Here is a 27447-nt window from a genome sequence, read left to right as displayed (position 1 = left end):
CCGCCTCCTAGACCAGCTTGTGGCTTCTATGATACACGTCACACTGATTCAATTTTACTGCATTGGATCGGTGTTCCGTCTATCTCACAGGAGGCGGGACTTTGTTACAGTGCTGCCAGGAATTTCAGACCAAAGCTTGCGATGTACGAGACACACACACAAGCAGTGGCATCGCTAGGGTTGGTGTCACCTGGTGCGGTCAGTGGCTAGCGGGACCCAAGGTCAGGGGGCAGCGGGACCCACAGGTCGGGGGGTAGCAGGACCCACAGGTCGGGGGGCAGCGGGACCCACAGGTCGGGGGGCAGCAGGAACCACAGGTCAGGGGCCAGCAGGAACCACAGGTCAGCGGCCAGCAGGAACCACAGGTCAGCGGCCAGCAGGAACCACAGGTCCGCAGACAGCTCCCAGCAGGACCTACAGCCTGTGGGTCCTGCTGGGAGGTGGCCGCGGACCTGTGGATCCTGCTGGGAGGTGGCCACGGACCTGTGGCTCCTGCTGGGAGGTGGCCGCGAACCTGTGGGTCCTGCAGGGAGCTGGCCGCGGACCTGTGGGTCCTGCAGGGAGCTGGCCGCGGACCTGTGGGTCCTACAGGGAGCTGGCCGCGGACCTGTGGGTTCTGCAGGGAGCTGGCCGTGGACCTGTGGGTTCTGCAGAGAGCTGGCTGCGGACCTGTGGGTCCTGCTGGGGGCTGGCCGCGGACCTGTGGGTCCTGCTGGCCTGTAGGCCATGGCTAGCTTCCAGCAGGACCCGCAGGTAATAGGCAGCTCCCAGCAGGGGGGGGGATAAATAGAATGATCATGTGTGGGTCAGGGTCTCTCACCTCAGCCATGGTCCAATGGCAGCTGCCAGCTCAGCAGGACAGGTCCTCCTCCCTGCAAGTTGCATGGCCTCCTCCATTGTTGGGGGGGGGGGGGGGTGTGATGGCGATGCTTATGTGCTGGGGTCAATTACATGCACTGACTGCAGCAAGCAGCGTGCCCAGGCAGCAAAAAAAAAAAAAAAAACGATTCAAACATATTTCTTTCCTCTCCTTCCTTGAGGAAGACTCTCAGGACGCTAGCAATTTGCAAACACACGCAAAGTGAGTGACAGTAGCATTGTTGTTAGGAGCGCCAGGAGGAGCCGCAGCCGCCCACTTACATTTACTTGTGGCTTCACTCCGAGCGGCGCGTCAATCGCCTGTCTCGGAGGAAGCCGCGGACTGCAACTCCCAGAAGCCACAACGGCGGCGGTGGCTTCTGGGAGTTGTAGTCCGCGACCTCCTCCGAGACAGGCGATTGACGCGCTGCTCGGAGTGAAGCCACAACAAGAAGAAAATTGTAAGCGGGCGGCTGCGGCTCCTCCTGGCGCTCCTAACAACACTGTCACTCACTGTGCGTGTGTTTGCTACACATAACGAAGCTTTGGCACCGCACGGATCAAGGAGAGGAGGAGGGAGGGAAGCCCTCTGACAGTCTGAGACCTCGGCGCCCCTCCCCTCTGGGCTCCCGGGTACCCAGTGCACCCGCCCAGGATCGTCCCTGATGTCAGGGACTTACGGTCCATTCGCTTCTCGCTATCTCCATTGGTGTCAATAGCCCCACGTCTCCCCTCTTCCTTTCTTCCTATATGCAGTCCCTGCTCTGCACGGGGGGACATATAAGCTTGTATCCCTCCTGTCTCGTTCTGGCTTCCCTTAGCTGCTGCTGCTTGTCAGCGCGTGGTCATCGCTAGTGTCAGTGTTTAATAAGTAATTCTTGGGCAATCCACATGTATGTAGCTATTTAGAGTAAGACAGGAGAGCAGCAAAAAGCAGTGAACATTTTTAAAAAAAGCAGGACTATTTCTTTTTTAACAATCAGGAGTGCTTTATTGAAGGATAACAGATACATAATATAGCAGCAATATAGACAGCTCGTCAGACAAGGATAATGCATTATAGAGCATGGCAATCGCATATTTCACATACTATGCACGTTCAACAATACAATCAGGATCGCAACCCAGATCAAAGAATGTGGAAGGGAGGCGGAATGCGCTCCAGGGAACCAGGACAGACGGTGTCCAATCCAAGAGACACTCCGCCACCCGGAATGGTTAAAGTTCCGTCCATGGCAGCCATACCTTATCATACTTCCAGGGACACCCACGACTGATATAAGTCAATTTATATAGTGGCAATGTTGCATTTACCCTATTTTCCCACGCTGACCAGAACTATTTCTACTGTCTTATAAATCAGCTCTCGTATAACCTTACAGTCTATTTCACATCATATTTTCCCCCCTTTTTTACTTAACCTTTACAGTCTATCCTCCCTATAGGATTAGGATGAGGATACCGGCTTGTACAGGTGGTATATAAGTATGTTGTAGTTTATAGTTAATCTTCCAAATTATTCAGACAAATATTTCCATCTGTAGCACCCCCTTACTTTCAGTATGGGCACTACGCTAAAGTTAGTGGGGAATGGCAGAATTACTTTGCTCCCATTCACAATTTGCTAAAATTGGGACTTCTGTCACTCCAGAAACGTCCACTGGGTCAGTCTGTGCTCCAGGGATGCAATACCATCCCTGGCCAGCAGTTGGCACCAGAAGGGTTCTGGCAGAACAACTTTCCCCGGCAGCCAATTAGAGGAGCTTCTCCCTCGCGGGGCATGCTGGGGGAGGTGTCATGTGCTAGGCAAGTTTTGCGGGGTCCCGGTTCCAGGTGCGGCATCCACCTTCAGGGTGCACGCATCCATGGACCCCACCAGCGCGGCCCACCAGGCCAGAATTGCAGTCTACACAAACCCTCGTCCGGAGGTAAAAAGGGACTCCAGTGACTTACTGGGTCCCCAGTTCTGTTGAGAGGATCCCAGGCTGGGTAACATTCGATTGGGGGGTCGGCTTGAGGGGAACCCGGAGGCAGGTTGTCCAACAGGGCTTGAACGAACCAATCGAGGATCTGGTGACCGGAATGTTGACAGGTACGTTTTGCTGTCATCCGGTGACCTATGCTAAAACCTACTGAGAGGATTCGCTCCATTTGTCCATCTAGCACACCTAAAGTAATTGGCCTGTGGCAGGGGCCCTGGAGCCAGGTCTGTGAGAGAGATCTGTTCCTTCCAGCAAATCCTAAGTGACACTTCGGCTGCCAGGCTTGTGAGAGGGGTCTGTCCGGGGGCACTTTACCCACTCCAACTAGAGTGGCGACGAATAATAATTTGGTACTCTATTGAGCAAAGACTGCTCAATTAATCTCCGGGCCTGACACTGCAAGGTTCTCCCTTTTCTTCAACAACCTGCTCTTCCCATTTAAAGGAGTTCTCTGACCTAAAACTTTTAACCCCCGCTGTGCCCGGGCTGTAAAAAAATAGAAAATAAACTTTCACTTACCTGCCTACGATCCCCCGTTGTTCCGATATGGCCGTCCCGTTCTCCGGTCCCGGGCCCCTTCCGCTTCCTGTGTGTCGGTGACTCATAGTGCGCTCAGCCTATCAGCGGCCGCAGCAATGTCCCGTCGCGGCCGCTGATAGGCTGAGCGCACTATGAGTCACCGACACACAGGAAGCGGAAGAGACCGGGACCGGAGAACGGGACGGCGATATCGGAACAACGGGGGATCGTAGGCAGGTAAGTGAAAGTTTATTTTCTATTTTTTTACAGCCCGGGCACAGCGGGGGTTAAAAGTTTTAGGTCAGAGAACTCCTTTAATGTTGATGTTGGCCGTGTTTGGCCTGGAATAAAGCATTGGAAAACCCTTTATTCGCCGTCTGGACCTTCGCTCACTGCTTTGTTCTCCAACTGCACCCATACGCCACACTAAGGTAACTCAATATGCGTATCCCAATAACAAATTAGCGGCTCCTGCGGGGGTAGCGCTACACATCAAAGGAAGGAAGAGAGGAAAAAAAAGGAAAAAACAATCATAAAAAACAGTATGCTTTCTCCTTTCAACTTCTTAAGGGGGGGGGGGGGACCCCAGAGATAGATTAAAAACAATTCACAAATACACCTCTTCCTCAGAGAGAGAAAGAGACCTTTTAACAGTACAAAGACAGGTAACGGATTTGCTGCTTTGAAAGGCCCAAAAGTCCATACACATGGGGCGTAAACAATCTTACGAATCTGGTAATAAATGTGGTAGATTACTAGCACGAACACTACGGGAGCAACAATCAATGACCTATGTTCCAGTGATTATGGTAGTGGGGGGACGAAAACTGGCTTTTTTTTTTTTTTTAACAAAAAAGTTTATTTAAGTATTTAGAGAGAACAGAAAGAGAAAACAGCAGTACAATCGTATTAACCGTACATAAATCAGCCAGGTTTAGTGGAAACAAGTTGGTGAGAATTTCAGCAAATTACAGTAAATTAATCATGGGAGAAAGTGCTACCATCCGGGCGCACAAACGGGTCATGCTGGAAGTGTAGAAACAAAGAGAAGAGAAGCCCCTGACATCCTGGGGGAGGGGGGCAGGAGGAAAAGAGGGGGAAAATAGGGTTTCAATTTTGCTTCAGTTAGGAGTCACCATCATTAGGCCATATGAACAAAACCATTCATCCCAGATTTCCTGCATTACCTGGTTCCAAGCCCTAATCCAGAGGCACCCTGCGTTCATGGACCCATGCCGCCCAGAGTTTGTCAAATTTTTTTTGGCAGTTACGCCCCATATACGTTAGCTTGTATAACGACATTGCCGAATCTACCAGGGATTGCCATTGTTGGACCGTAGGGGGAAGGGGCTTGTTCCATTGTAGCAGGATAGCTTTCCTAGCATAAAATGCAGCGTAAAATACAAATAGCTTCTTAGCCTCCAACGCGTCACAGATACCCAACAATGGGGGTACCGGATCGCAGGGGACCCGCAATTCACCTATGGAGTTTATTGCCTCCACCACCCCCATCCAGAAAGGTCTCAGTTGCGGAAATGACCACACCACATGAAAAAAGGTATCAAACCTCAGCACTACATCTATGACAAGCTGGTTGCCTGTCAGAATATATACAAGCTAATCTTTCGGGAGAATAGTCGAACCGGTGTAGAAATTTCAGCTGCATGAGATGATCTCTAGCTGATATCATTAATGGGACATATTGCTGGATGCCCTCTTCCCAGTTGTCATCGGTCAGCGCCAGAATATCTGCCTGCCATGCCGAAAACAACTGGGAAACTTTCGAGGTATCCAGTCCCACTAGGATGGAGTAGAGGGCCCCCCACACTTTCAACGTGGTTCTCATTGGAGTGGTGATCTGGGCATTGGATCGGGGTCCCCGGTAGACCAAGTTCCTAAGTTTTTTTTTTTAACAACAAGGTTGGTCTTTATTGAAGGCAAAAGTGGTACAGCACAGGGTACAAGGTATAAAGTACATATCAGCATCTCAATCAGACATGAAACACAGAAATCCACGCATGTAGAGTAACCAATTGTAGGTCAGAACTTAAAACACAGTACAGGTAAGCATATCAGTCATAAGAAGTAACAGTAAAGTGGCCCAGGAGAAGGGAAGGGGGAAGCAGGGGGGAGAGAGGAGGGGGGGGGCAGGGAAGGTGGGGGGAGAGGGGAGGGGGGAGAACCAGCAAGGCAACAGGGCACCAACCAGTCAAGATCATAGGGGATTTATCCACGGCCCCCAAACCCGCTCAAACTTCCAAGGGCAGCCCCTGTTCATATAAGTCATTTTATACAGGGGGAGGACAGCATTGACTGCATCCATCCATGCACCCACCGTAGGAGGGGCCCTAGAGGTCCATTTCAACAGAATCGCCTTTTTGGCATAGAAAAATAATAAAGACATCAACAGTTTGGTATAACAAGGTCTCTGCTCGTCGTCCTGCACCCCCAGGAGCGCCAGCTCTGGGGAAACCGGAAGACTCAGGTGGAGACGAACATTAACAGTCTCAAAAACAGCGGACCAGAAGTCTGACAGCCTAGAACAGGTCCAGAACATGTGCATATATGTACCTTCTGAGGTGCAGCAGCGCGGGCAGTTGGGAGAGCGGTGCGGATACACTCCATGCAGTCTCTGAGGGGTGAAGTATACCCTATGTATGAACTTAGCCTGCAACAATTTATCCCTAGAGGAGATCACCAGCTTATACCCATCTTCAAAGCATTCCTCCCACGCCTCCCTGTCCAAGGTAGGGATGTCCACCTCCCACTTGCGCCACAAGGCATCTATTTTAGGGGAATCTTTGCTAAGAATCGTCAAATACAGGGTGGACATCGCCTTTTTCAGGGAGCTCTGAGCCAGTAAGTCCTCAACCAGGTCAGCCTGGAGGATAGGGGGGGTAGGGAACTGGGCCCTAAAAGCATGCCGCAACTGATGGTAGCGGAACAGCATCCAGGGCGCCAGACCAAAACGACTGGACAAGGTCGAAAAGGGGAGGAGGGACCCACCGTCAACAATATCTCTCAGGAGCTTAATACCCAGCCGGGCCCACAGCTGCGGGTCCGGTATGGTACGAAAGTGCCCGAGGTTAGGATTGCCCCACAGTGGGGTAAATGGGGACCATCTACCCGGGGATTGAAAGCGACGCCTAGCCACCCCCCACACCTTCAATGTAGTCTTAGACGGGCCCGGTAACATGGGGTATCCGGACGGACCCCGGTAAACCAGGTTGCTAAGTTCGGTAAGGGACCCCACGATAGCCGCCTCCAAACAGACCGCTGCATTGGCCCTGGACTGCTCAAACCACCACCACACCGTGACCAATACAGCAGCCCAATAGTACACCATCAGGTTGGGCAGCGCCAACCCTCCAAAACTTACAGGTAGCTGAAGGGTGGACCTGGCCAGCCGAGGGGTCGAACCCCGCCAAAGAAAAGAGCCAACGCAGCCATCCAAGTCCCGAAAAAAGGAATGGGCCAGCCACACAGGGCAGTTCCTAAAAAAATAGTTAAACTTGGGTAGAAAAATCATCTTCAGAACGTTTATGCGTCCAAGGAGGTTCAGTGGTAAATTACTCCAGCGCGAGCAATGTTCCTTAAGTCTATCAACCACCGGCCTCAAGTTGAGCCGGTAGTAGGACTGCAGGTCTCGGGAAACCCTCCCCCAAGTACACAAATTCCTCAACCCATTGCAACATCGACTGCGATGACACCTCCCTAGCCCCGGCATCCAGTGGGAAAAGAACCGACTTAGTCCAATTAATACGCACCCCAGAATACCTACCAAATTCATCAAAAATTTCCAGCGCCGAGGACAGGGAGTCAACTGGATCCTGGAGATAAAGAAGGGTATCATCTGCATATAAGGATATTTTCTCCTCCAGAGGGCCCACCCGGAGGCCGAGCACACGGTCAGAGTCCCTGACCATAACTGCCAGAGGCTCAAGGGCCAGGGCGAACAGGCTAGGTGACAAGGGGCATCCCTGCCGGGTTCCCCTCTGGAGGGGGAAATAGTCAGACAGATAGTCGTTTACACGAATCCTAGCCCGAGGGGACCTATATAGCATCTGGAGCCACTGAAGAAACCTAGGACCGAAACCAAATCTACACAGTACCTCCCACAGATAGCCCCACTCCACAGAGTCGAAGGCCTTCTCGGCGTCTAGAGATGCCACAACTCGGGTTCCTCCATTATCATGTTGAGCATCCAGGTTCAAAAACAGGCGACGAATGTTGATGTCAGTGCCCTTCCCGGGCATGAACCCGGTCTGGTCCACGTGTATCAGGTCTTCTATCACCGTGGCCAGCCGAATAGCCAAAAGCTTGGCAAGGAGTTTGGCGTCCGCATTAATAAGCAAAATGGGCCTATATGAGGCACACTCTTCAGGATCCTTACCAGGTTTGGGCACCAACACCACAATCGCCTCTGACATCGAATCAGGAAGAACCCCCAGAGAGAAAGCCTGTTTCAGTAGGGAGGTGAGCCTGGGAGCAACAAGCTCCTGGTGCACCGAGTAAAACTCAATGGGAATACCATCCGGGCCGGGGGTCTTCCCGGACTGCATAGAGTGTAGGGCCACCTGTACCTCCTCCAGAGAGATGTCAGAATCTAGGAAGCTGCATTGCGCCTCAGTCAAGGAGGGAAGGGAGATCCGATCCATATAACCAAGCAGCTCTGCGGTCGTATAAGTTGCCCTAGTGGAGTACAGGGACTGGTAGAACTCCAGAAACCTAGCCCCAATATCCACGGAGGACATAAGCAACCCCCAATCCCGGTCACGCAGCCTCCCCACATGAGTCACAGGCCGCTGCCCCCTGGCGAGCCAGGCCAACAGTCGACCATTCTTGTCCCCATATTCAAACACCCGCTGGGCACTCTCTAACATGGACTTCTTGGTAAGGTCCACCCTGACTAGGGAAAGGTCTCTCAGGGCATCGCTCCAGGGCACATAGTGGTCCGAGTCCGGCGAGCGTACATATTCCGCCTCCCTCAGTCTTGCCCTCTCCTCATGATCCCTCAGGGACTGCACCGACTCCCGCTTGCGCACCGCCACACGCGCCGTAAAGTCACCCCGCAGCCAGGAATTGAACGCATCCCACTCCACCAGGGGGTCCACAGAACCCTCATTCACCAGCCAGAAGGCACAAAGGGCCTCAGGCAGCTCCTCCTGAATCCCAGGGTCCATGATCCAATACTTGGATAACCGCAGCAGGCGCACTCCCTCCACCCGAGACAACTGGATTGTGACAGATACCAGAGCATGATCCGGGGAGGCAAACGCCAAGTCGATGCGGGACATAGTCCGGTAAGTGGTAGACAGGCAGGTGTAAGCCCTGGTGAGGGGATGCTGCCGCCGCCAGAGATCCGTCATATGGAATGCGTCCGCCCAATTGGCGAGGCCATGCTGCTGCGGGCCAGAAGCATGTAACCTGTCCAGATCCCTGGACATAACCAGATCGAAGTCTCCCACAATTAGCACATCACCAACATTATACATAGTAACCATTTGCATAATAGAATGGAGGACATCTAAGTCCGCAGGGGGGGGGGTAGATACACGCCCACCATCACCAGAGGAATCCCCGAGACCAAGGCATGCAGCAACACATATCTCCCACCCGGGTCCAGTTTAACATCCAGGAGTTGGAAGGGGAGGGATCTGTGTATCAGCACACTGACACCACGGGCATAGTTAGAATATGTCGCATGGTAGTGTGCTCCAACCCATGCCCGCTTTAAACTCAGGATACGGGAGCCCAGCAGATGTGTCTCCTGAAGGATACACACCTGTGGGTGGAGCTTCCTTAGGTAATTCATAACCAGAGACCGTTTCACTGCCGAGTTGAGTCCCCGCACATTCCATGAGATCACCCTACATTTAGCCATATGGGACATCAGAGAATGTGTCAGAGTCCACCCCCCGACTGCGCCAGCCGGAGCCGGCCAACCAGGGAGACGCAAACGCACCCAGTCCGGTTCGCCAGATCCGGTCGACCCACTGGGAACGCGACAGAATCCCCATGTGCATACATACATAGTAACAAGTGTAAAAGGAATAGACCAACCAACCTTACTTATAGTAAACCCAGTAAACCATCCAGCCAAACCGTGGCGGAAGAACAGCCCTCCCCCCACCCCCCACCCCGTGCACCTCGGAACATGAAGGAGCACTTGGATCCCATCAACCCCATAGTCTATGTACAGTAACAAAAAGTTGGGGAACGTGTAGCCAGAGTTGGACAGTAATGTACCTTCCTCGTGTGGAGCGGAAGGGAAAAAAGAAAAAGAAAAGGGGGGGTCAACACAAGTCTCTCCCCAGTAACCCTGGAGTGATGCATAACGAATGAGTAGTTGAAAAAGTTTTTCGCCTGCCTGGGCAGGGGCACACACTTGAACAGTCTAAACGTTGCAGGAACTAAAAGTACAGGGATTGCGGGCGGTGTCTAAGGGCTGTAAGCAACCCCCAGCGGCGCTCAGCATGGCGCCCGGCAGCGGCGCGGCGAGGATCATCCACCCAGACAGAACAGGGCACACAGTCTAACACCGGGTGGGGGGCAACAGACAGGAGGACGATAGATCTCCTCCAGGAAATTTAGCACAAGTAGCACAGCCACGCCGCCATGGCAAAGTGTCACCATCCGCAAACAGGGGTAGCAGAACCCACCAGGTAGTCACAGGCAGTACTCACGAGTAGTCGATCAGGCTCCGCAATCCCATGGAGATAGTCACAAAGAAGGGGGGAGTTCAGCCCAGGGTCTCGAGCCAGGCAGAGGCATCCCTTGGAGAGGTGAAAAAGTGCACCGTCTCGCCGTCCACCACCCGCAGCTTCGCCGGGAACAGCACACTGTATTTGACCCCCTTGCGTCGGAGAGCCGCTTTGACTGCATCAAAGGAGCGGCGTTGCCTCTGGGTCTCCATCGTGTAATCCGGGAACAGCATCAGCTTCACGTTTCGATACGGCAGCTCCCCCGCAGCGCGGGAGGCTCGGAGCAGCTCATCCCGGTCTCTAAAGTTCAGCAACCGGAGAATAAACGTGCGGGGGGGAGACCCCTCGGCACCGGGCCTAGGGGGGACCCTGTGAGCCCGCTCCACCGCAAAGTACGGTGACAGTCGGGCCGCCGGTAATAACGAGCGGAAGAGCTCCTCCGCAAACTGGGCCGGGGCACGGCCCTCCACCCCCCCGGCAGACCCACGATCCTCAGGTTGTTGCGGCGGCTTCTATTCTCGGCGTCCTCCGCACGATACTCGAGGGCCTTGACCTTGGATTGCAGGGCCCTGATAGAAGCGTCGTGGCCCGCCACCGCATCCTCCGTTTTGCTCAGTCGATGTTCCACCTCCGACACCCGGGATCTGATCTTATCGAAGTCCTGCCTGATGAGGCTGACATCCAGCTGGACTTCTTCAATTTTGTTAGTCAGGGCCGCCTGACACGTCGTAATTGCCGCCATCACTTCGGGGGATGCCAGGGGGGGGTTGAGCCGGTCCCTCCTCGTGGTCCGTCTGCGACGCCATATTGCAGCTGCGTGCAGGGGACGGCAGGCCGCCGGCACAGAAAGTCTTATCCTCCGGGATATACGCCGGGAATTTCAGCTTCTTGACCTTCTTCTGACTCCCAAGGGCTTTAGGCGGCATCAAGAGCACAGCGGAGCCCCGCAGCAGGCCCAGGCAGGGAAAAAGGAGCTATTTAACGGATCACACTCCAGGAGAGCTCAGGAAGCACGTCCGCTCAGTCCGCCATCTTGGCCACGCCCCCAAGTTCCTAAGTTTGGCAAAGCCGCTTCAAGAATGGCAGCCGAGTTGGCCGGCTCCTCCGAGAGCCACCAGCGCACCGAGACCAGGACCACAGCCCAATAGTATTTAATCAGACATGGTAGAACCAGGCCCCCTAGGGAGGTCGGGAGTTGTAGTGTCATTTTTGCTATTCGAGGCATCCCCCCGAGCCAGAGAAATTTAGGTGATTATGCTATCTATTTTTTTGAAGAAGGAGGAGATGGGGATTGGGGTCTGTCTAAAGAGATACAAGAATTTAGGTAGAACTGACATGTTGATTGGATTAACCCTGCCAACTAAAGTAAGGGGCAGTGTTCTCCAGGCAGCACACCTCCCAGTCAGGGAGGAGACCACTGGGGTCAGGTTCAGTGTGATATACTGTGAAAGATCCTTATTTACAATGGTGTCTAAATATTTGAACTGAGAGACCATTTTTAGTGGGGTATTAGTTGGCAGTGCGACGTCTGCAGAGGAGAGTGGAAATAAAACAGACTTGCCCCAATTAATACAGACCGGAAAAACGACCAAACAGATCTATGATAGACAGGGCCGCCCCCAGGGAGTCCCTATCATTTCGTAGATACAGAAGTGTATCGTCGGCATACAGTGAAATCCTCTCCTGTACCGGGCCCACGGAAATCCCATTCAGCGCCTCCAAAGAGCGCAGGAGGATCACCATCTGCTCGATTGGCCAATGCAAAGAGGGGCACCCCTGCCGTGTACCTCTGTGGAACCAGAAGGGTAGAGAGAAGGTTCACCCTGTCTGGACTCTAGCCCTCGGAGAACTGTATAGGGCCTGGACCCACGAAATAAAGTTGGGCCCGAAGCCGAACCGGCGTAGGACCTCCCATAGATAGACCCACTCCACCGTATCAAATGTTTTTTCAACATCAAGAGAAGCCAGCGCATCCGATGGAGTGAGATAGTCTGTAGATGCCAGAACCATATACAGTCTCCTAAGGTTGATGTCCTTCCCCTTACCAGGCATAAATCCCGTCTGATCCTCATGAATCAGGGTGAGGATAACGTCATTAACCCTACCCGCCAGTACCTTAGTAAGTATCTTGACGTTGACATTGAGTAAGGAGATAGGTCTGTAGGATGTACATAGTTCAGGATCCTTATCTGGCTTGGGAATCACAACAATGATTGCCTCCGCCATGGAGGGAGGAAGGACTCCAGTGCTTTAGCTATCATGTTGTGCAGTCTAGGCATCAATAGTTCACTATATTGTTTGTAGAACTCCGTTGGCAAGCCATCTGTTCCAGGAGTCTTCCCCACCTGGAGGGCACTTATTGCCCGCTGCACTTCTTCGAGAGTTATTGAACTATCTAGCCGCGTCAGTTAGTCTGGGAAAGACAATCTGATCCAGATAGTCTCCTAATTCATCCATCGAGTATCCTGACCTGGACGAGTATAGGGATTCGAAGTAAGAGGCAAAGGGGTCATTGATGGCCTGTGGATCAGTCACCACCCCAAGATCATCTCTGATGCGGGCTATACTAATAGCTGGCTGTTGTTCTTTTGCCAGCCAGGCCAGGAGTCGCCCAGACCTCTCTCCCTGTTCAAAATGCATTGTGTCTGTGCCAATTGTTTTTTTTTGCCTTGGATACCCATAGGAGAACCACTTCAGGGTAGGCTGCCTGCCCAGGCATGTAACTGGGTTTTAAGAGAGGACATATTGAGACTCCAGGGCACTCACCCTGCTCCCAGCTTCCTTTTATAGTGAGGCCGTGCGGTCGTTCAACCGCCAAAATTCAGAGGTAAGTTTAGCAATCTCAATTTCTATGGTAGGAGGCCTGGCCTTGTATGGTTCGGGGGGCGCTCACTTGTCCCCCCTTTCCTGGCCTGCCAGGCTGCATGCTGAATTTTTGAATGTATGAATTTTGGGGAAACCCATGTCATTTTTTTCAAACATTTTGGCATGGGGGTTCCCCTCAAAATTCATACCAGACCTAAGGGTCTGGTATGGATTTTAGGGGCACCCTACATCCTTTTAACCACTTTGCATCCAGGCCAATTCTGATACTTCGCTCCAACATGTAAAAATCATAATAGAACCCCCAAACACTATATATGTTTTTTTAGCAGAGACCCTAGAAAATACAATGGCGGTCAATGCAACTTTTTATCTCGCACGGTATTTGTGCAGCAATTTTTCAAGCACGTTTTAAAAAAAAAAAAAAAAACAATTTCATGCTTTAAAAAAAGTTATCCCATTTTTGCATAATGTGAGAGATGAAGTTACGCCAAGTAAAAAGATACCCAACATGTCACGCTTCAAAATTGCACATGCTCGTGGAATGGGGCCAAACTTCGGTACTTAAAAATCCCTATAGGCGACCCTTTAATTTTTTTTACTGGTTACATGTTTTGAGTTAAAGAGAAGGTCTAGGGCTAGAATTATTGCTTTTCATATGTGGGTGGGACTTACGTATGTGTTCGCTTCTGCGTGCGAGCACACAGGGACAGGGGCACTTAAAAAAAAAATTATTGTTAATGTTACATGAAATGTAGAAGTGCTATAAATATAAGAACTTATATATAATATAATAGACTACACTTTATAAAAGTTAATGTTACTTGAAATTTTTTATTAATAATAATTTGTTCACTTTTATTCCTACTTTTTTCCTATTACAAGGAATGTAAACATCCCTTGTAATAGGAATATGACACGACAGTACCTCTTTACAGTGAGATATGGGGTCATTAAAGTGGATGTCTGCTGAAAAAAAAAAATTAAAAGTCAGCAACTACAAATACTGCAGCTGCTGACTTTAAATATCGGCACACTTACCTGTCCTGGAGTCCAGCTCCGTCCACAGCAGAGGACGAGCGATCGCTCGTCACTCTGCTGCCCCCCGCCTTCCTTGGTGAGGGAACCATGAAGTTAAGCGCTCCAGCTTCACTGCCCGGTTCACTGCGGCGCATGCGCGAGTCGTGCTGCACCTGCTGTCTGGCTCCCGCTGTGTTCTGGGAGCCGAGTGTTGCCAGAACCCAACGGGGGGGGGGGGGGGGGGAAGTTGACGTCCTGCCCGCAGTCTACCCGCAGACTGTGTGGCCGGAAGTGGGTGCAAATACCTGTCTTCAAATGTGACACCGGAGGATTCCGATCAGCGGGAGTTCCACTTTAGCGTGGAGCTCCGCTTTAAGACCCCAGCATTTTTTCTTCAGCGGTCATGAGTTGATGGCTCATTTGTTGTTAAGGATGCGGTTTCCGGCCCATTCCTTAAAAAACAGCTATTCACTGTGCGGTCAGGTAATTTGCTTCAACTAATAAGGGCTAAGAATGCACTGTGCAGCGCGCCAAGCTCAACAGAACTGATGCTTGGCCCAAACCGTTCGCCCATCACTACTCAGGAACTAGTTCTGGACAGCTCTGTTGATTGTTTTAAAAAAAGAACTGAGTATCCAGAATATAACACCAAAGATTGTTGATCCAGGGAATATCTAATTGCCTTGGGGGATCCACTGGAGCAAATTGGACCATGTTTATAGTTATTTTCCCTTCCTTTGGATCAACTGTGGGTATATGGTTCTAAATATTGAGGTTTTCTATTTATGTATACATTTTTTCTGTTGGTTGAACTAGATGGTCTTTTTTCAACCTGACAAACTGTATCGTAGTGCCAAAACTTTAGAGCTAGAAATGGGATCAGCATTCCTGTGGTAAAGATTTTTCCAGGATCCTGCTACCTGCATGACATGGGACATATTTTGTCACAGGTAAGTTAGGCCTCTAAAGTTGTGTGGCTAAAAATAATTTTTAGGTAAATGACAAACAATAAATATTAACTCAAAAAAACATGCACATAAATACTTACAGTTGGTTTGTGTCTGCCATATGGCATCGGCCATGCCCCAAATTGCAGGAAATAAGAAAAACACAACAAGCTCAGTTGGGTAAGGCATCCAAAAAAGCAAAGCTATGATTGTTGCAAAATTGGTCAATGCAGCTAAAAGGAAAACAAAAAACAAGTATAATAAGAGTCCAATGAAAATTGCTTAAGTTGTTATTATTTATATTACAATATGTACAGTATATACCAGTGTTTTTCAACCTTTTTTTAAACCAAGGCACCCTTTAAAATCTGTCAGAATCTCAAGGCACACCAAACCCGTGATACCTCACATGTGTGGTGCAAATACCGTTTACATATGCGTGTGCGACTTGCGCATCAACTTGCGTAGGGATGGAGTGGCTGCTTAAAAAAAATGTTGTCTTATTTATCATTTTTTTTTCCTTTTCACTGTCCCATTAAAAAAAAGTAAAAAAATAATATCACTTTTATTCCTATTACAAGGGATGTAAACATCCCTTGTAATAGATATAAGCATGATAGGTCCTCTTTATGGAGAGATCTGAGTCAAAAATACCTAATCTCTCTCCTTTACCTTTAAAAGCAAAAGATTTTTTTATTTTTATTTGTTTCTCAGACGAGACAGTGGGAGGGGGGGACATCCCATCCCGACACTTCTGAAAGCGTTCCAGTGGCTCAAGAGCCGCTCGGAACGTTTTCATGAGAAAGCCAGCCACTGTCTGTAAAAAAACAATACCAAGGTTATGGCTGATATCTTCAGCCATAACCCCAGGCAAACAATTTAAAATCTGTAATTTTGTGCTCTTGTGAAAAAAAAAAAAAAACCTACATAACACTTGTTACACTTTTACATTGACTCATTCCATTGCAGACATGGTGATTTAATATTTGTTTTATATATTATAGATGGGTTATGTGGGTTATTATTGATAATGATAACTGTATACTTCAATACTGCAGTTTGGCCGCAGCGCAGGTGTAGCGGTTTTCATGTGGTTTCTCATAAACTTCTATTATGTCTATTAATTTTTGGTACATTTTCTGAAAGCACACCAAAAATGAGGGACATAATATAAGTCTGAGAAACCACATGAAGACCGCAGGTACACTGCGCTACACCTGCACTGCGGCCAAACTGCAGTATTGAAGTATACAGTTATCATTATCAATAATAACCCACATAGCCCATGTAAATATATTACATTTAAAAAAAATCACCATGCCTGCAATGAAGTGAGTCACTGTGAAAGTGCCAAGTGTTATGTAGTTTTTTTTTTATATATACACACCATGCCTGCAATAAAACTATTCACATTTACATTCATAGTGACAAGTACAAATACTTCCACCTCTATTACTCACTCGTTCTTCTTCCCTCTCAGGGAAAAGCGCGCCAGGCAGAGTCTTCTCCTGTACCCGCGGCTCTCACGTCATCCGTAACAGTGTGTGCGCCCGGCCCTCCCATAGCAACCGATGACATATTCGGTTGGCAAGACGCGGTCGGGAGGCCCGCACAGCTAGCACAGCTATCAGATAGCTGCCTATATTGGGGGTCATTTTGCCGCGGCACACCAGGGGACTCTTCGCGGCACACCAGTGTGCTGCGGCACACTGGTTGGGAAACGCTGGTATATACTATGGGGCAGATCCACAAAGCGAGTACGCCGGCGCATCTACTTTCAAATACCGTACTTTCAAATTTCCCGCGTCGTATCTTTGTTTTGAATCCTCAAAACAAGATACGACGGCATCTGGGTTAGATCCGACAGGCGTACGGCTTCGTACGCCTTCGGATCTAAGATGCAATTTTTCGGCGTCCGCTGGGTGGCGTTCACGTCATTTTCCGCGTCGAGTATGCAAATTAGCTATTTCCGACGATCCACAAACGTAAGAGCGGCCGTCGCATTCTTTTACGTCGTCTCTAGTCGGCTTTTTCCGGCGTATAGTTAAAGCTGCTGTTTCGTGGCGTATAGTTAAACCTGCTATGTTAAGTATGGCCGTCGTTCCCGCGTTTAATTTGAATTTTTTTTTCCGTTTGCGTAAGTCGTCCATGAATCGCGGGATGGACGTAATTTATGTCCAAGTCTAAACAATGGCGTCCTTGCGACGTCATTTCGCGCAATGCACAGCGGGAAATTTAGGGACGGCGCATGTGCAGTTCGTTCGGCCCCAGGACGGGCTTCATTTAAATGAAACACGCCCCCCTACTCGCCGATTTGAATTAGGCGTCGTTACGCCGTGAGAGATACACTACGCCGCCGTAACTTACGGCGTGAATTCTTTGTGGATTCAAAGCTACACCAAGTAAGTTACAGCGGCGTAGCGTATCTCACATACGCTGCGCCCATGCAATTCTTTCTGGATCTGCCCCTAAGTATAAACTGTTGTTAATATTTATTATATTACAAGATATGGAAGATTTTTTTAAGGGAAAAGTGATTTGCACAATTGCAATTAATGTGACAGACTCAATAGACCACTAGGTCTTTTTCTGCCATCACTCTTCTATGTTTCTATGTATATGCAGTATGATGAAGATTACAGTGAAAGTCCACAAACAAATTTGTGGGTAGCTTGCGGGGATGCTGTTGTGGAAATTTTTATTATTGTATGTTGTCAGATGTCCACCAGTGTCAGTTTTGCTGTATTGCACTCATGTGAGCGTATTCGCACATGCAGACATTGGTGGAAGACCATTGGCTGCTTAAACCTTCCCTTGGACACGGCAGATCTATTCATGCCTCACCAAGAGACTGGCCACTTCATGGCGACTGCATTAACAACTCCAAGCAAACAGATCTGCGTACATGGGAACCATAGCATAACCATACAAAAACTATGGCTCACTGAGCCATGATAGAGTATGGCTCACATCACTTGGTAGCGATGGGATGGTGTGCACACGGTCAAGTTCAGAGCCATGTAAGAAGTGTTCAAATTGTGAGACACTTTGGGGCTGATTTACTATTCTCTGTGCGGTGCGCTGGTTCATGCCTTAATTAGTGCGCCGGGTGAAGCCTTAATTAGGCGCATGAACCAGCGTAGCAGCCGGCGCATTGCAATTGATATGTAAAGCTGCGCCGAACTCCCTATAGAAGTCTATGGGAGAAATAAAAAGTGTTCATATTAAAGGCTAATATGCAAGTTTTGTCCTAAAAAGTGTTTGGGGACCTCAGTCCTGCCCCAGGGGACATGTATCAATGCTTTTTTTATTTTTTAAAACGGACGTTTTTTCGGGAGCAGTGAATTTATTAATGCTTGAAGTGAAACAATAAAAGTGAAATATTCCTTTAAATTTCGTACCTGGGGGGGGGGTGTAAAGTCAGCATGTGAAATAGCGCATTTTTCCTGCACTTAGAACTGTCCCTGCACAAAATGACATTCAGAAGGAAAAAAAGTAATTTAAAATTCACACGCGGCAATAATGAATTGTCGGCTCTGACAATTCTAAAGGGATTCATTCATAAAACAAAAAAAAATGTGCGCCGCCCCGCCGTAAAAAAAAAAAAAAAGACGTGCGGTTCCCCGCAAATATCCATACCAGGCCCTTCAGGTCTGGTGTGGATTTTAAGGGGAACTCCACCCCAAATTTAAAAAAAAATGGCGTGGAGTCCCCCTAAAAATCCATACCAGACCCTTATCCGAGCGCGTTAACCTGGCCGGCCGCAGAAAAGAGGGGGGGACAGAGTACGCCCCCCCTCTCCTGAACCGCACTAGGCCACATGCCCTCAACATAGGGAGGATGTCCCCATGTTGATGGGGACAAGAGCCTCATCCCCACAACCCTTGCCCGGTGGTTGTGGGGGTCTGCAGGCGGGGGGCTTATCAGAATCTGGAAGACCCCTTTAACAAAGGGGACCCCCAGATCCTGCCCCCCCCTGTGTGAAATGGTAATGGGGTACACTGTACCTCTACCATTTCACCCCAAAAAAATGTCAAAAGTGTTAAAAATGACAGTAGCCAGTTTTTGACAAATCTTTTATTCTCTTCTTTCCGAGGTTTTTCTTCTTCTTTCATTCGGGTTTCTTCTATCTTCTTCTCCGTCCGTCGGCCTTCTCGTCCACATCTTGCCCGGTGTCTTCTCCTATCATCTTCTTCTCCGTCCGTCAGCCTTCTCGTCCACCTCTTTTTCTTCCCCGGACGCATCGCTTGAAATTTAATTAGCCGCGCGTTCCGCGCCGCGTTCCGCGCCTGGGACCCGCCCCCCACTGACGCCACAAGTAAACTCATTAGAAAGTCATGTGCGTCAGAGGGGGGCGGGGTCACAGAGCGTCACACGGCGGGGGAATTCAATTTCAAGCACGCCGTCCGGAGAAGAAGCCGCCGCACTATGCGGACGAGCTTCCAATTGAAGTTCCCGCCGTGTGACGCTCATGTGACCCCGCCTCCCTCTGACGCACATATACCACACGCGGACTTTCATATGAGTTTACTTGTGGCGTCAGAGGGGGGCGGGTTCCAGGAGCGGCACACGGCGGCTAATTTAATTTCAAGCGCTGCGTCCAGGGAAGAAAAAGATGTGGACGAGAAGGCTGACGGACGGAGGAGAAGACGCCAGGCAAGATGCGGGACGAGAAGGCCGACGGAAGGAGAGGAACATGGGAGAAGACGTCGGGCAAGATGAGATGAGAAGACCCAAGAAAGAAGCAGATGAAGAAACCCGAATGAAAGAAGAAGAAGAACCGCGGAAAGAAGATTTTATTAAAAGATTTGTCAAAAAACGGCTACTGTCATTTTTCACACTTTTGTCACTTTTTTTTGGTGAAATGGTAGAGGTACAATGTACCCCATTACCATTTCACACAGGGGGGGGCCTGGATCTGGGGGTCCCCTTTGTTAAAGGGGTCTTCCAGATTCTGATAAGCCCCCCGCCCGCAGACCCCCACAACCACCGGGCAAGGGTTGTGGGGATGAGGCCCTTGTCCCCATCAACATGGGGACATCCTCCCCATGTTGAGGGCATGTGGCCTGGTACGGTTCAGGAGAGGGGGGGCCGCACTCTGTCCTCCCCTCTTTTCTGCGGCCGGCCAGGTTAACGTGCTCGGATAAGGGTCTGGTGTGGATTTTTAGGGGGACTCCACGCCATTTTTTTTTATTTGGGGTGGAGTTCCCCTTAAAATCCACACCAGACCTGAAGGGCCTGGTATGGATATTTGGGGGGACCCCACGCCATTTTTTTTTTTAGGCGGGGTTCCCCTTAATATCCATTCCAGACCTGAAGGGCCTGGTAATTTAATTTGGGGGGACCCCCATACATTTTTTTTTTTTTAATGAGCAATGACTGTATTCTTTATAGCCATGAGTACTTTAAAATTACTTTTTTTTTCACTTCAGAAATGACATCTTGTACAGGGACAGTTCTAAGCACGGGAAACATGCGTGTACCCCCCCTGTATGAAATTTAAAGGAATATTTCACTTTTATTATTTCACTTTAGCCACTTCCATACCGCGCCTATTCTGTCACTTCTCTCCTCCATGTAAAAATTATATTTATTTCCTGGGAAATTACTCAGGACCCCCAAACATTATATATATTTTTTTTAGCAGACACCCTAGGGAATAAAGTGGCGGTCATTTTTTATTTGATTTCCAACGGTATTTGCGCAATAATTTTTCTAACGCCTTTTTTTTTTGGCCCCAAAAAAAAAAAACGGTTCATGAATTAAAAAATAACAAAACAGTAAAGTTAGCCCAGTTTTTAGGGATAATGTGAAAGATGATGTTAAACCGAGTAAATAGATACCTAACTTGTCACGCTTTAATATTGCACACACTCATGGAATGGCGCCAAACTTCGGGACATAAAAATATCCATAGGCGATGCTTGATTTTTTTTACAGGTTACCAGTTCAGTGTTAGAGGGGGTCTAGGGCTAGAATTATTGCTCTCGCTCTAACGCACGTGTCAATACCTCACATGTGTGGTTTGAATGGTGTTTACATATGTGGGCGGGACTTCCAAGCATGTTCGCTTCTGAGTGCGAGCTACTAGGGACAGGGGCGTTTTTTTTTTTTTTACTTAATATTTTTCTTTTTGCACTTTTTTGTCCCTTTTTTTTATTTTGGATCACTTTTATTCCTATTACAAGGAATGTAAACATCCCTTGTAATAGAAGAGAGATAGTGGTATTTGGGACTTTGAGTGAGATAATGGCTATAGGCGGCCAATGTCTCCATCCCTAGTAGTTGTATACAAAGGAAAGGGAAGCGGGCAACATGGAGGGGTAGGGAAAGATTATGTAAAAAATAAAGTAGCAAGGTAACTAAGGGACTATGGATGAGACAGCGGCCAGTGAACTAAGCCATGGTCTCTAGTCCCAATACTTGTAAGTATGATACCTGGGGAAGGGATAAAGAGGGGAAGGGAGGGGAGGTAGGAAAAGCGGGGTGATCGGGATTGTGGGACTTTAAAATGAAACACACCACCGGTTTTATAAATATAAAATAAAATGCGCTAAATGGTAATTTAGTACATATATAATCCAGGGAAGGGACGTAACATAAAGTCCCGATCCTCTTACCTATGTGTAGGTTCACCATTAGATAGATTGTGGCCAACACTGTTGGCATCTAGGAGTAATACTCCTAGATGCCAACAGTGTTGGCCACAATCTATCTAATGGTGAACCTACACATAGGTAAGAGGATCGGGACTTTATGTTACGTCCCTTCCCTGGATTATATATGTACTAAATTACCATTTAGCGCATTTTATTTTATATTTATAGATATACCCAGGTCATACTCGCTCCTGATGAGTGGAAGTTTATCCACGAAACGCGTCGAGCTTCATACGAGCTTCATACCGATGTTTGGTCACAGCAACCATATTATACCACATGTGGTCTATCTTTGTGAATTATGAATCAACAAATTTCTACCCCTACAATCAGTATCATGTTTATCATGTTTCTAGACATTTATGTCTTTATATGTCTCTTTGTTTTATTATGTACTACTTGGGTATAGCAATGTATATCACGTTTCATCATGGGTACAATCAGGTTTTAAGTTATTTACTTTATGATTTACCAATCATGCCTGTCAATATATGTATAGTATCTATTGTTAGAAATTTTAATTGCTTGGTATACTCTGATGTACTCAATAAATGTTATTTTAATTCACCAATTGATTCATTATATTCTGGTGGTGTGTTTCATTTTAAAGTCCCACAATCCCGATCACCCCGCTTTTCCTACCTCCCCTCCCTTCCCCCCTTTATCCCTTCCCCAGGTATCATACTTACAAGTATTGGGACTAGAGACCATGGCTTAGTTCACTGGCCGCTGTCTCATCCATAGTCCCTTAGTTACCTTGCTACTTTATTTTTTACATATTCTTTCCCTACCCCTCCATGTTGCCCGCTTCCCTTTCCTTTATATACATCCCTTGTAATAGGACTAGTGTGTGACAGGTCCTCTTTATGGAGAGAGGCGGGGTCAATAAGGTTGGAAAGCATGGTATTGGAAAAAAAAAAAAAAGATCTCATGCTTTCAGCTGCAATCATGTTCGTTCAGCACAGTGGTGTAGTGTATAGCACTTTGACCTAGCAGCAAAAGGGTCGCTGGTTCGAATCCCGCCCATGACACCATCTGCCTGGAGTTTGCATGCTCTCCCTGAGCTTGCGTGGGTTTCCTCCCACACTATAAAAACATGCTGCAAATCGGATCCTGTCTAAATAAGCCCTAATATGCAGTAGTATATTTAGGTTTTGTGCTGCCCTAGGCCTGACTACATTTCTGCACCTCCTAATAGAAAAATGACCGACCCCTTCCTGTCAAAGCCACACCCTGTTTTTGTATGACCCGCCCAGGAATTTTCAGGGGACCCACACACTAGTTCTGGGGGGGAGGGGGGCACTGGATTCCCTTAATTTGCATAGTTTTTCTCTCACTTCCTGTTTGGCTATGGGGAAGGAAGTGAAGGCAAATCTCCCCAATTGGACACAGATAATACAAAATAAACTGACAGGGCCTATAACCCTCCCTCACTCTACCCAAAATTAAAGAAAATAAAAAGTGTTGATTATAGTTCTAGTTTAAGCACAAATTTCAGAGAGTTTTATTGAGAGGCCTAAGAAAATATAACCATGCCAATAGGCCAGGATACAGCGTTGCTAATATGTATGAATGTGTGTGTTAGGGCCACCCACAAACACCACCCAATGTTAAATAAACAATTTTCTTAATTTGCAAATAAGTATTATCTGCTCATTTTTGGGGGATGCCTGCACCCCTAATAGGGTGAAGACACCTCACAAATGTTGTCACTTTCTACTTCAAATTCATTCACTTCCTGTCACATAGCCAAACAGGAAGTGAGGGTAAAACCTTACTAATGTCTTTTGTTGGGGACACAGATCAATCTAAATAGTTTCCCATTATGGAAATTGCATTTTGCTGTGTACACCCCAAATTATTAGGGATCTTGGACTTTGGGGGTCCATTTACTAAAGGCAAATCCACTTTGCATTACAAGTGGACAAGCAAGGAAGAAAACAAAAAAACTTTGCTTCTACAGGATTGGATATTAAAACCGTGAGTGCTTCCTCCGATTTTCAGCGACTACGCTTGTACTGCAGAGTGGCTTTGCCTTTACTAAACCCCAAGCTAACTAATCATTTGGGGTGTACACAGCAGTGCATTTTGCTTAATGGGGACACTAGTTAGATTGACCCCAAGAAAAGACATTGGTAGGGTTTTAACCTCACTTCCTGTTCAGCTGTGTGACAGGAAGTGAAGCCAATTTTAAGAAAAGGGACACAAAGCTCAACCCCAAAAAAACACAAGCAGGGGTTCTAACACTCACTTGGCTTCCCTCAAACACCCACAATTAGAATAGGATTCAAACACCCACAATTGCGCTAGATTTAAGCACAGTGCTGTAAATCAGCACTTCAAGCCTGTCCACCAATACCCCCCCCCCCCCCAACAGGCCATGTTTGCAGGTTTTCATTCATCTTGCACATGTGCTTTAAAAGACAGTCTGGACAGCAATTCTTGATAAGAGAAATCCACAAAACATGTCCTGTCGGGGGTACTTGAGGGCTGAGGACCACTGCAGTAAAAAGAAAAAAATTACCACTGTCTTTAATTTCCTGGAGATTAAACATGGCAAACTGTTCATGATTACACACCAGGAAAGAAGCTTAGACATAAATCACACCTAATTTGTTAGGCCAAACCTATTTCAGCTGCAGCTGTCAAAATATGTAGCATGAAAAAGTAACAAAAAAAAACCTTCAAAATTTGAAAGTAATTTTTATTGGTCAACAAAACAAGGAAAGCAAAAAAGACAAACAAACACACACACACAAACAAAAAAAACAAAAATAAATTTAAAAAATCTAAATAAACATAGGTTAACCGTCCCAACATCTTCAGAAATATTTTTCAAAATAAGGCAGCAGAGACAAATACATCAAAGTGAACATCATTTAAAAATAAACCAAAAACATTGGCAAAATAAACATGCTCCAAACCACATCTCTGTTTAGCAACAACATGCCTGCCCCTCTGAGGGCAGCTCGATACATGCTTTTTATAACATGTGCTTGTGTGCTAATGAAGCAATTGAAATCACATGAACACATTTCAGTCTCTAGTTTGGGTGAGCTTGTAAGTGATTACACCTGGTAAGGATGTCCTTAAATTACTAACCCACCCACGCTCTATGAGCATGCTCAGAGACATCCAAGTGATTTTCACCCTTTAAAAAGAAAGGAAAACATTTCTAAGTGTCTAAGCATGCTCAGTTCAGCTCACATGCAGGAACAAAGCTGCAATGGCTGCTGAAAGCATGAGAGCTTTTTTTTTCCCCCTGAACTCATGCTTTCCAGGCTGAAGGGGAGGTCTTAGTGAATTATTACGTAACAAAAATAAATAATAATAATTAAAATGCCCCTGTCCCTAGTAGCTCCCAGTCAGAAGCGAACACGAACATTTTTTTTCTTCAGGTTAACAGTTTATAGTTACAGAGGAGGTCTAGTGCTAAAGGTATTGCTCTCGCTCTAACGCACGCGTCAATACCTCACATGTGTGGTTTGAACGATGTTGACATATGTGGGCGGGACTTGCGTAAGTCCCGCCCACATATGTAAACACCGTTCAAACCACACATGTGAGGTATTGACGCGTGCGTTAGAGCGAGAGCAATACTTTTAGCACTAGACCTTCTCTGTAACTATAAACTGGTAACCTGAAAAAAAAAACGTCACCTATGGGGATTTTAAAGTACTGAAGTTTGGCCCCATTCCATGAGTGTTTGCAATAGTAAAGCGTGACATGTAAGGTATCTATTTACTCGGTGTAACATCATCTTTCACATTATCGCCAAAAATTGGGCTAACTTTAGTGTTTTGTTATTTTTTAACCACTTGAGCCCCAGACCATATTACTGGTCAATGACCGGGCCAGTTTTTGCGATTCGGCACTGCGTTGTTTTAACTGACAATTGCGCGGTCGTGCGACGTGGTTCCCAAACAAAATAGGCGTCCTTTTTTTTCCCCACAAATAGATTTTTTTTGGTGGTATTTGATCACCTCTGCATTTTTTCTTTTTTTTGGTATAAACAAAAATAGAGCGACATTTTTTAAAAAAAACTAAAATAATTTTTACTGTTTGCTATAAAAAATATCCCCAAAATTAACTAAAAATAATATTTTTTTCCCTCAGTTTAGGCCGATACGTATTGTTCGACATATTTTTGGTTCCAAAAAATCGCAATAAGCGTCTGATTGGTTTGCGCAAAAGTTATAGCGTCTACAAAATAGGGGATAGTTTTATGGCTTTTTTATTAATATATATTTTTTTAATAGTAATGGCGGCGATGAGTGATTTTTATCGGTACTGTGACATTATGGCAGACACATTTTTGGGACCATTGGCATTTTTCTAAAAATGCATTGCTTACTATAAAAATGTCACTGGCAAGGAAAGGGGTTAACACTAGGGGCGAGGGAGGGGTTAATTATGTTCCCTGGGTGTGTTCTAACTGTAAGGGGGGGTGGGACTGACTAGGGGAAATGACAGATCGCTGTTCATACATTGTATGAACAGACAAACTTGAAACCGCCGCAGGTCCCCCTCCAGGGGTACATTAGGCTCTTCGGCTTGGTCCGGAACGTGAGGGGTTAAACCCACGCCGAAAAACAGCGTGGAGTCCCCCCAGATCCAGACCAAGCCCTTATCCCAAGCACGCAGTCTGGCCAGACAGGAATGGGGGTGGGGACGAGCGAGCGCCCCCCCCTCCTAAGCCGTACCAGACCGCATGCCCTCGACAAGGGGGAGTGTGTGCTTTGAGGGAGGGGGGCACTGCCCCCCCACCCCAAAGCACTCTTGTCCCCATGTCGATAGGGACAAGAGCCTCTTCCCGACAACCCTGGCCGTTGGTTGTCGGGGTATGCGGGCGGGGGGCTTATCAGAATCTGAGAGCCCCCTTTAATAAAGTGGCCCCCAGATTCTGGCCCCCCACCCTATGTGAATGAGTGTGGGGTACATCGTACCCCTATCCATTCACATGGGGGGAAAATGTAAAGTAAAAAAACACACCACACAGAATAAAATATTTTATTAATCACTTCCGCCGGGGCCCCCTTCACCATGAAGCTCCTTGCTTATGGGGGAGGGCCGCGGGCTTCGTCGCTGTCTTCCGCCGGGGCACCCTTCACCATGAAGCTCCTTGCTTATGGGTGAGGGCCGCGGGCTTCGTCGCTGTCTTCCGCCGGGGCCCCCTTCACCATGAAGCTCCTTGCTTATGGGGGAGGGCCCCGGACTTCGCCACTTTCTGCCGGGGGGTGCTATAGCCCCCCCCGGGCTTCTACGCTGTTTTCCACCGGGGGCGACACCCGCAGGCTTCTCCGCTGCCTTCCACCTGGCTCCTCCGCGGGGGCCAGGGCTTCTCTCCGCTGTCTTCCGCCGGAGGGCGCCACCCTCCGGGCTTCTGCGGTGCCTTCTGCTTCTGCCTGGCTCCTCCACGGAGCCCAGGGCTTGTCTCCGCTGTCTTCTTCCATCTCTTCCATTCGATGTTGACACGACGAGGTCCCGCGCTGAAATGCCGTCTGAGCGGTGGGCATCGAGTTATATAGGGCAATGCCACCATGTGACCTCAACCCATGTGACATCACATTCCCAGGGCATGATGGGAATGTGATGTCACATGGGTTGAGGTCACATGGTGGCATTGCCCTATATAACTCGATGCCCACCGCTCAAACGGCATTTCAGCGCGGGACCTCGTCGTGTCAACATCGAATGGAAGAGTAGGAAGAAGACAGCGGAGACAAGCCCTGGGCTCCCGGAGGAGACAGGCAGAAGAGGGAAGAAAGCGTAAAGAAAGCCCTGGCTCCGCGGGGGAGACAGGCAGAAGAGGGAACAGAGAAGAAAGCCCTGGCTCCGCGGGGGAGACAGGCAGAAGAGGGAACGCCAAGACAGCAGAGAAAAGACCGGGGAGTTGGCGCACCCCCGGCAGAAGACGAGGAACAAGACCGGAGCC

The 27447-nt window shown here is 48.2% G+C and overlaps 1 protein-coding gene across 1 annotated transcript in view; it reads right to left on the bottom strand.

Annotated features, from left to right (window-relative positions):
- The window catches only part of LOC120935736 (protein unc-93 homolog A-like), a 728663-nt gene that overhangs the window by 103852 nt on the left and 597364 nt on the right, over window positions 1-27447 (bottom strand). The window contains exon 7 of the mRNA XM_040347796.1: window positions 14955-15086. Coding sequence (XP_040203730.1) covers window positions 14955-15086 — 132 coding nt within the window. The remainder of the gene's footprint in view (window positions 1-14954; window positions 15087-27447) is intronic.

This window comes from Rana temporaria, chromosome 4 (genome assembly GCF_905171775.1).
Source record: "Rana temporaria chromosome 4, aRanTem1.1, whole genome shotgun sequence".
Lineage (NCBI taxonomy): Eukaryota > Metazoa > Chordata > Amphibia > Anura > Ranidae > Rana > Rana temporaria.
This window is presented reverse-complemented; position numbering and strand designations above follow the sequence as displayed.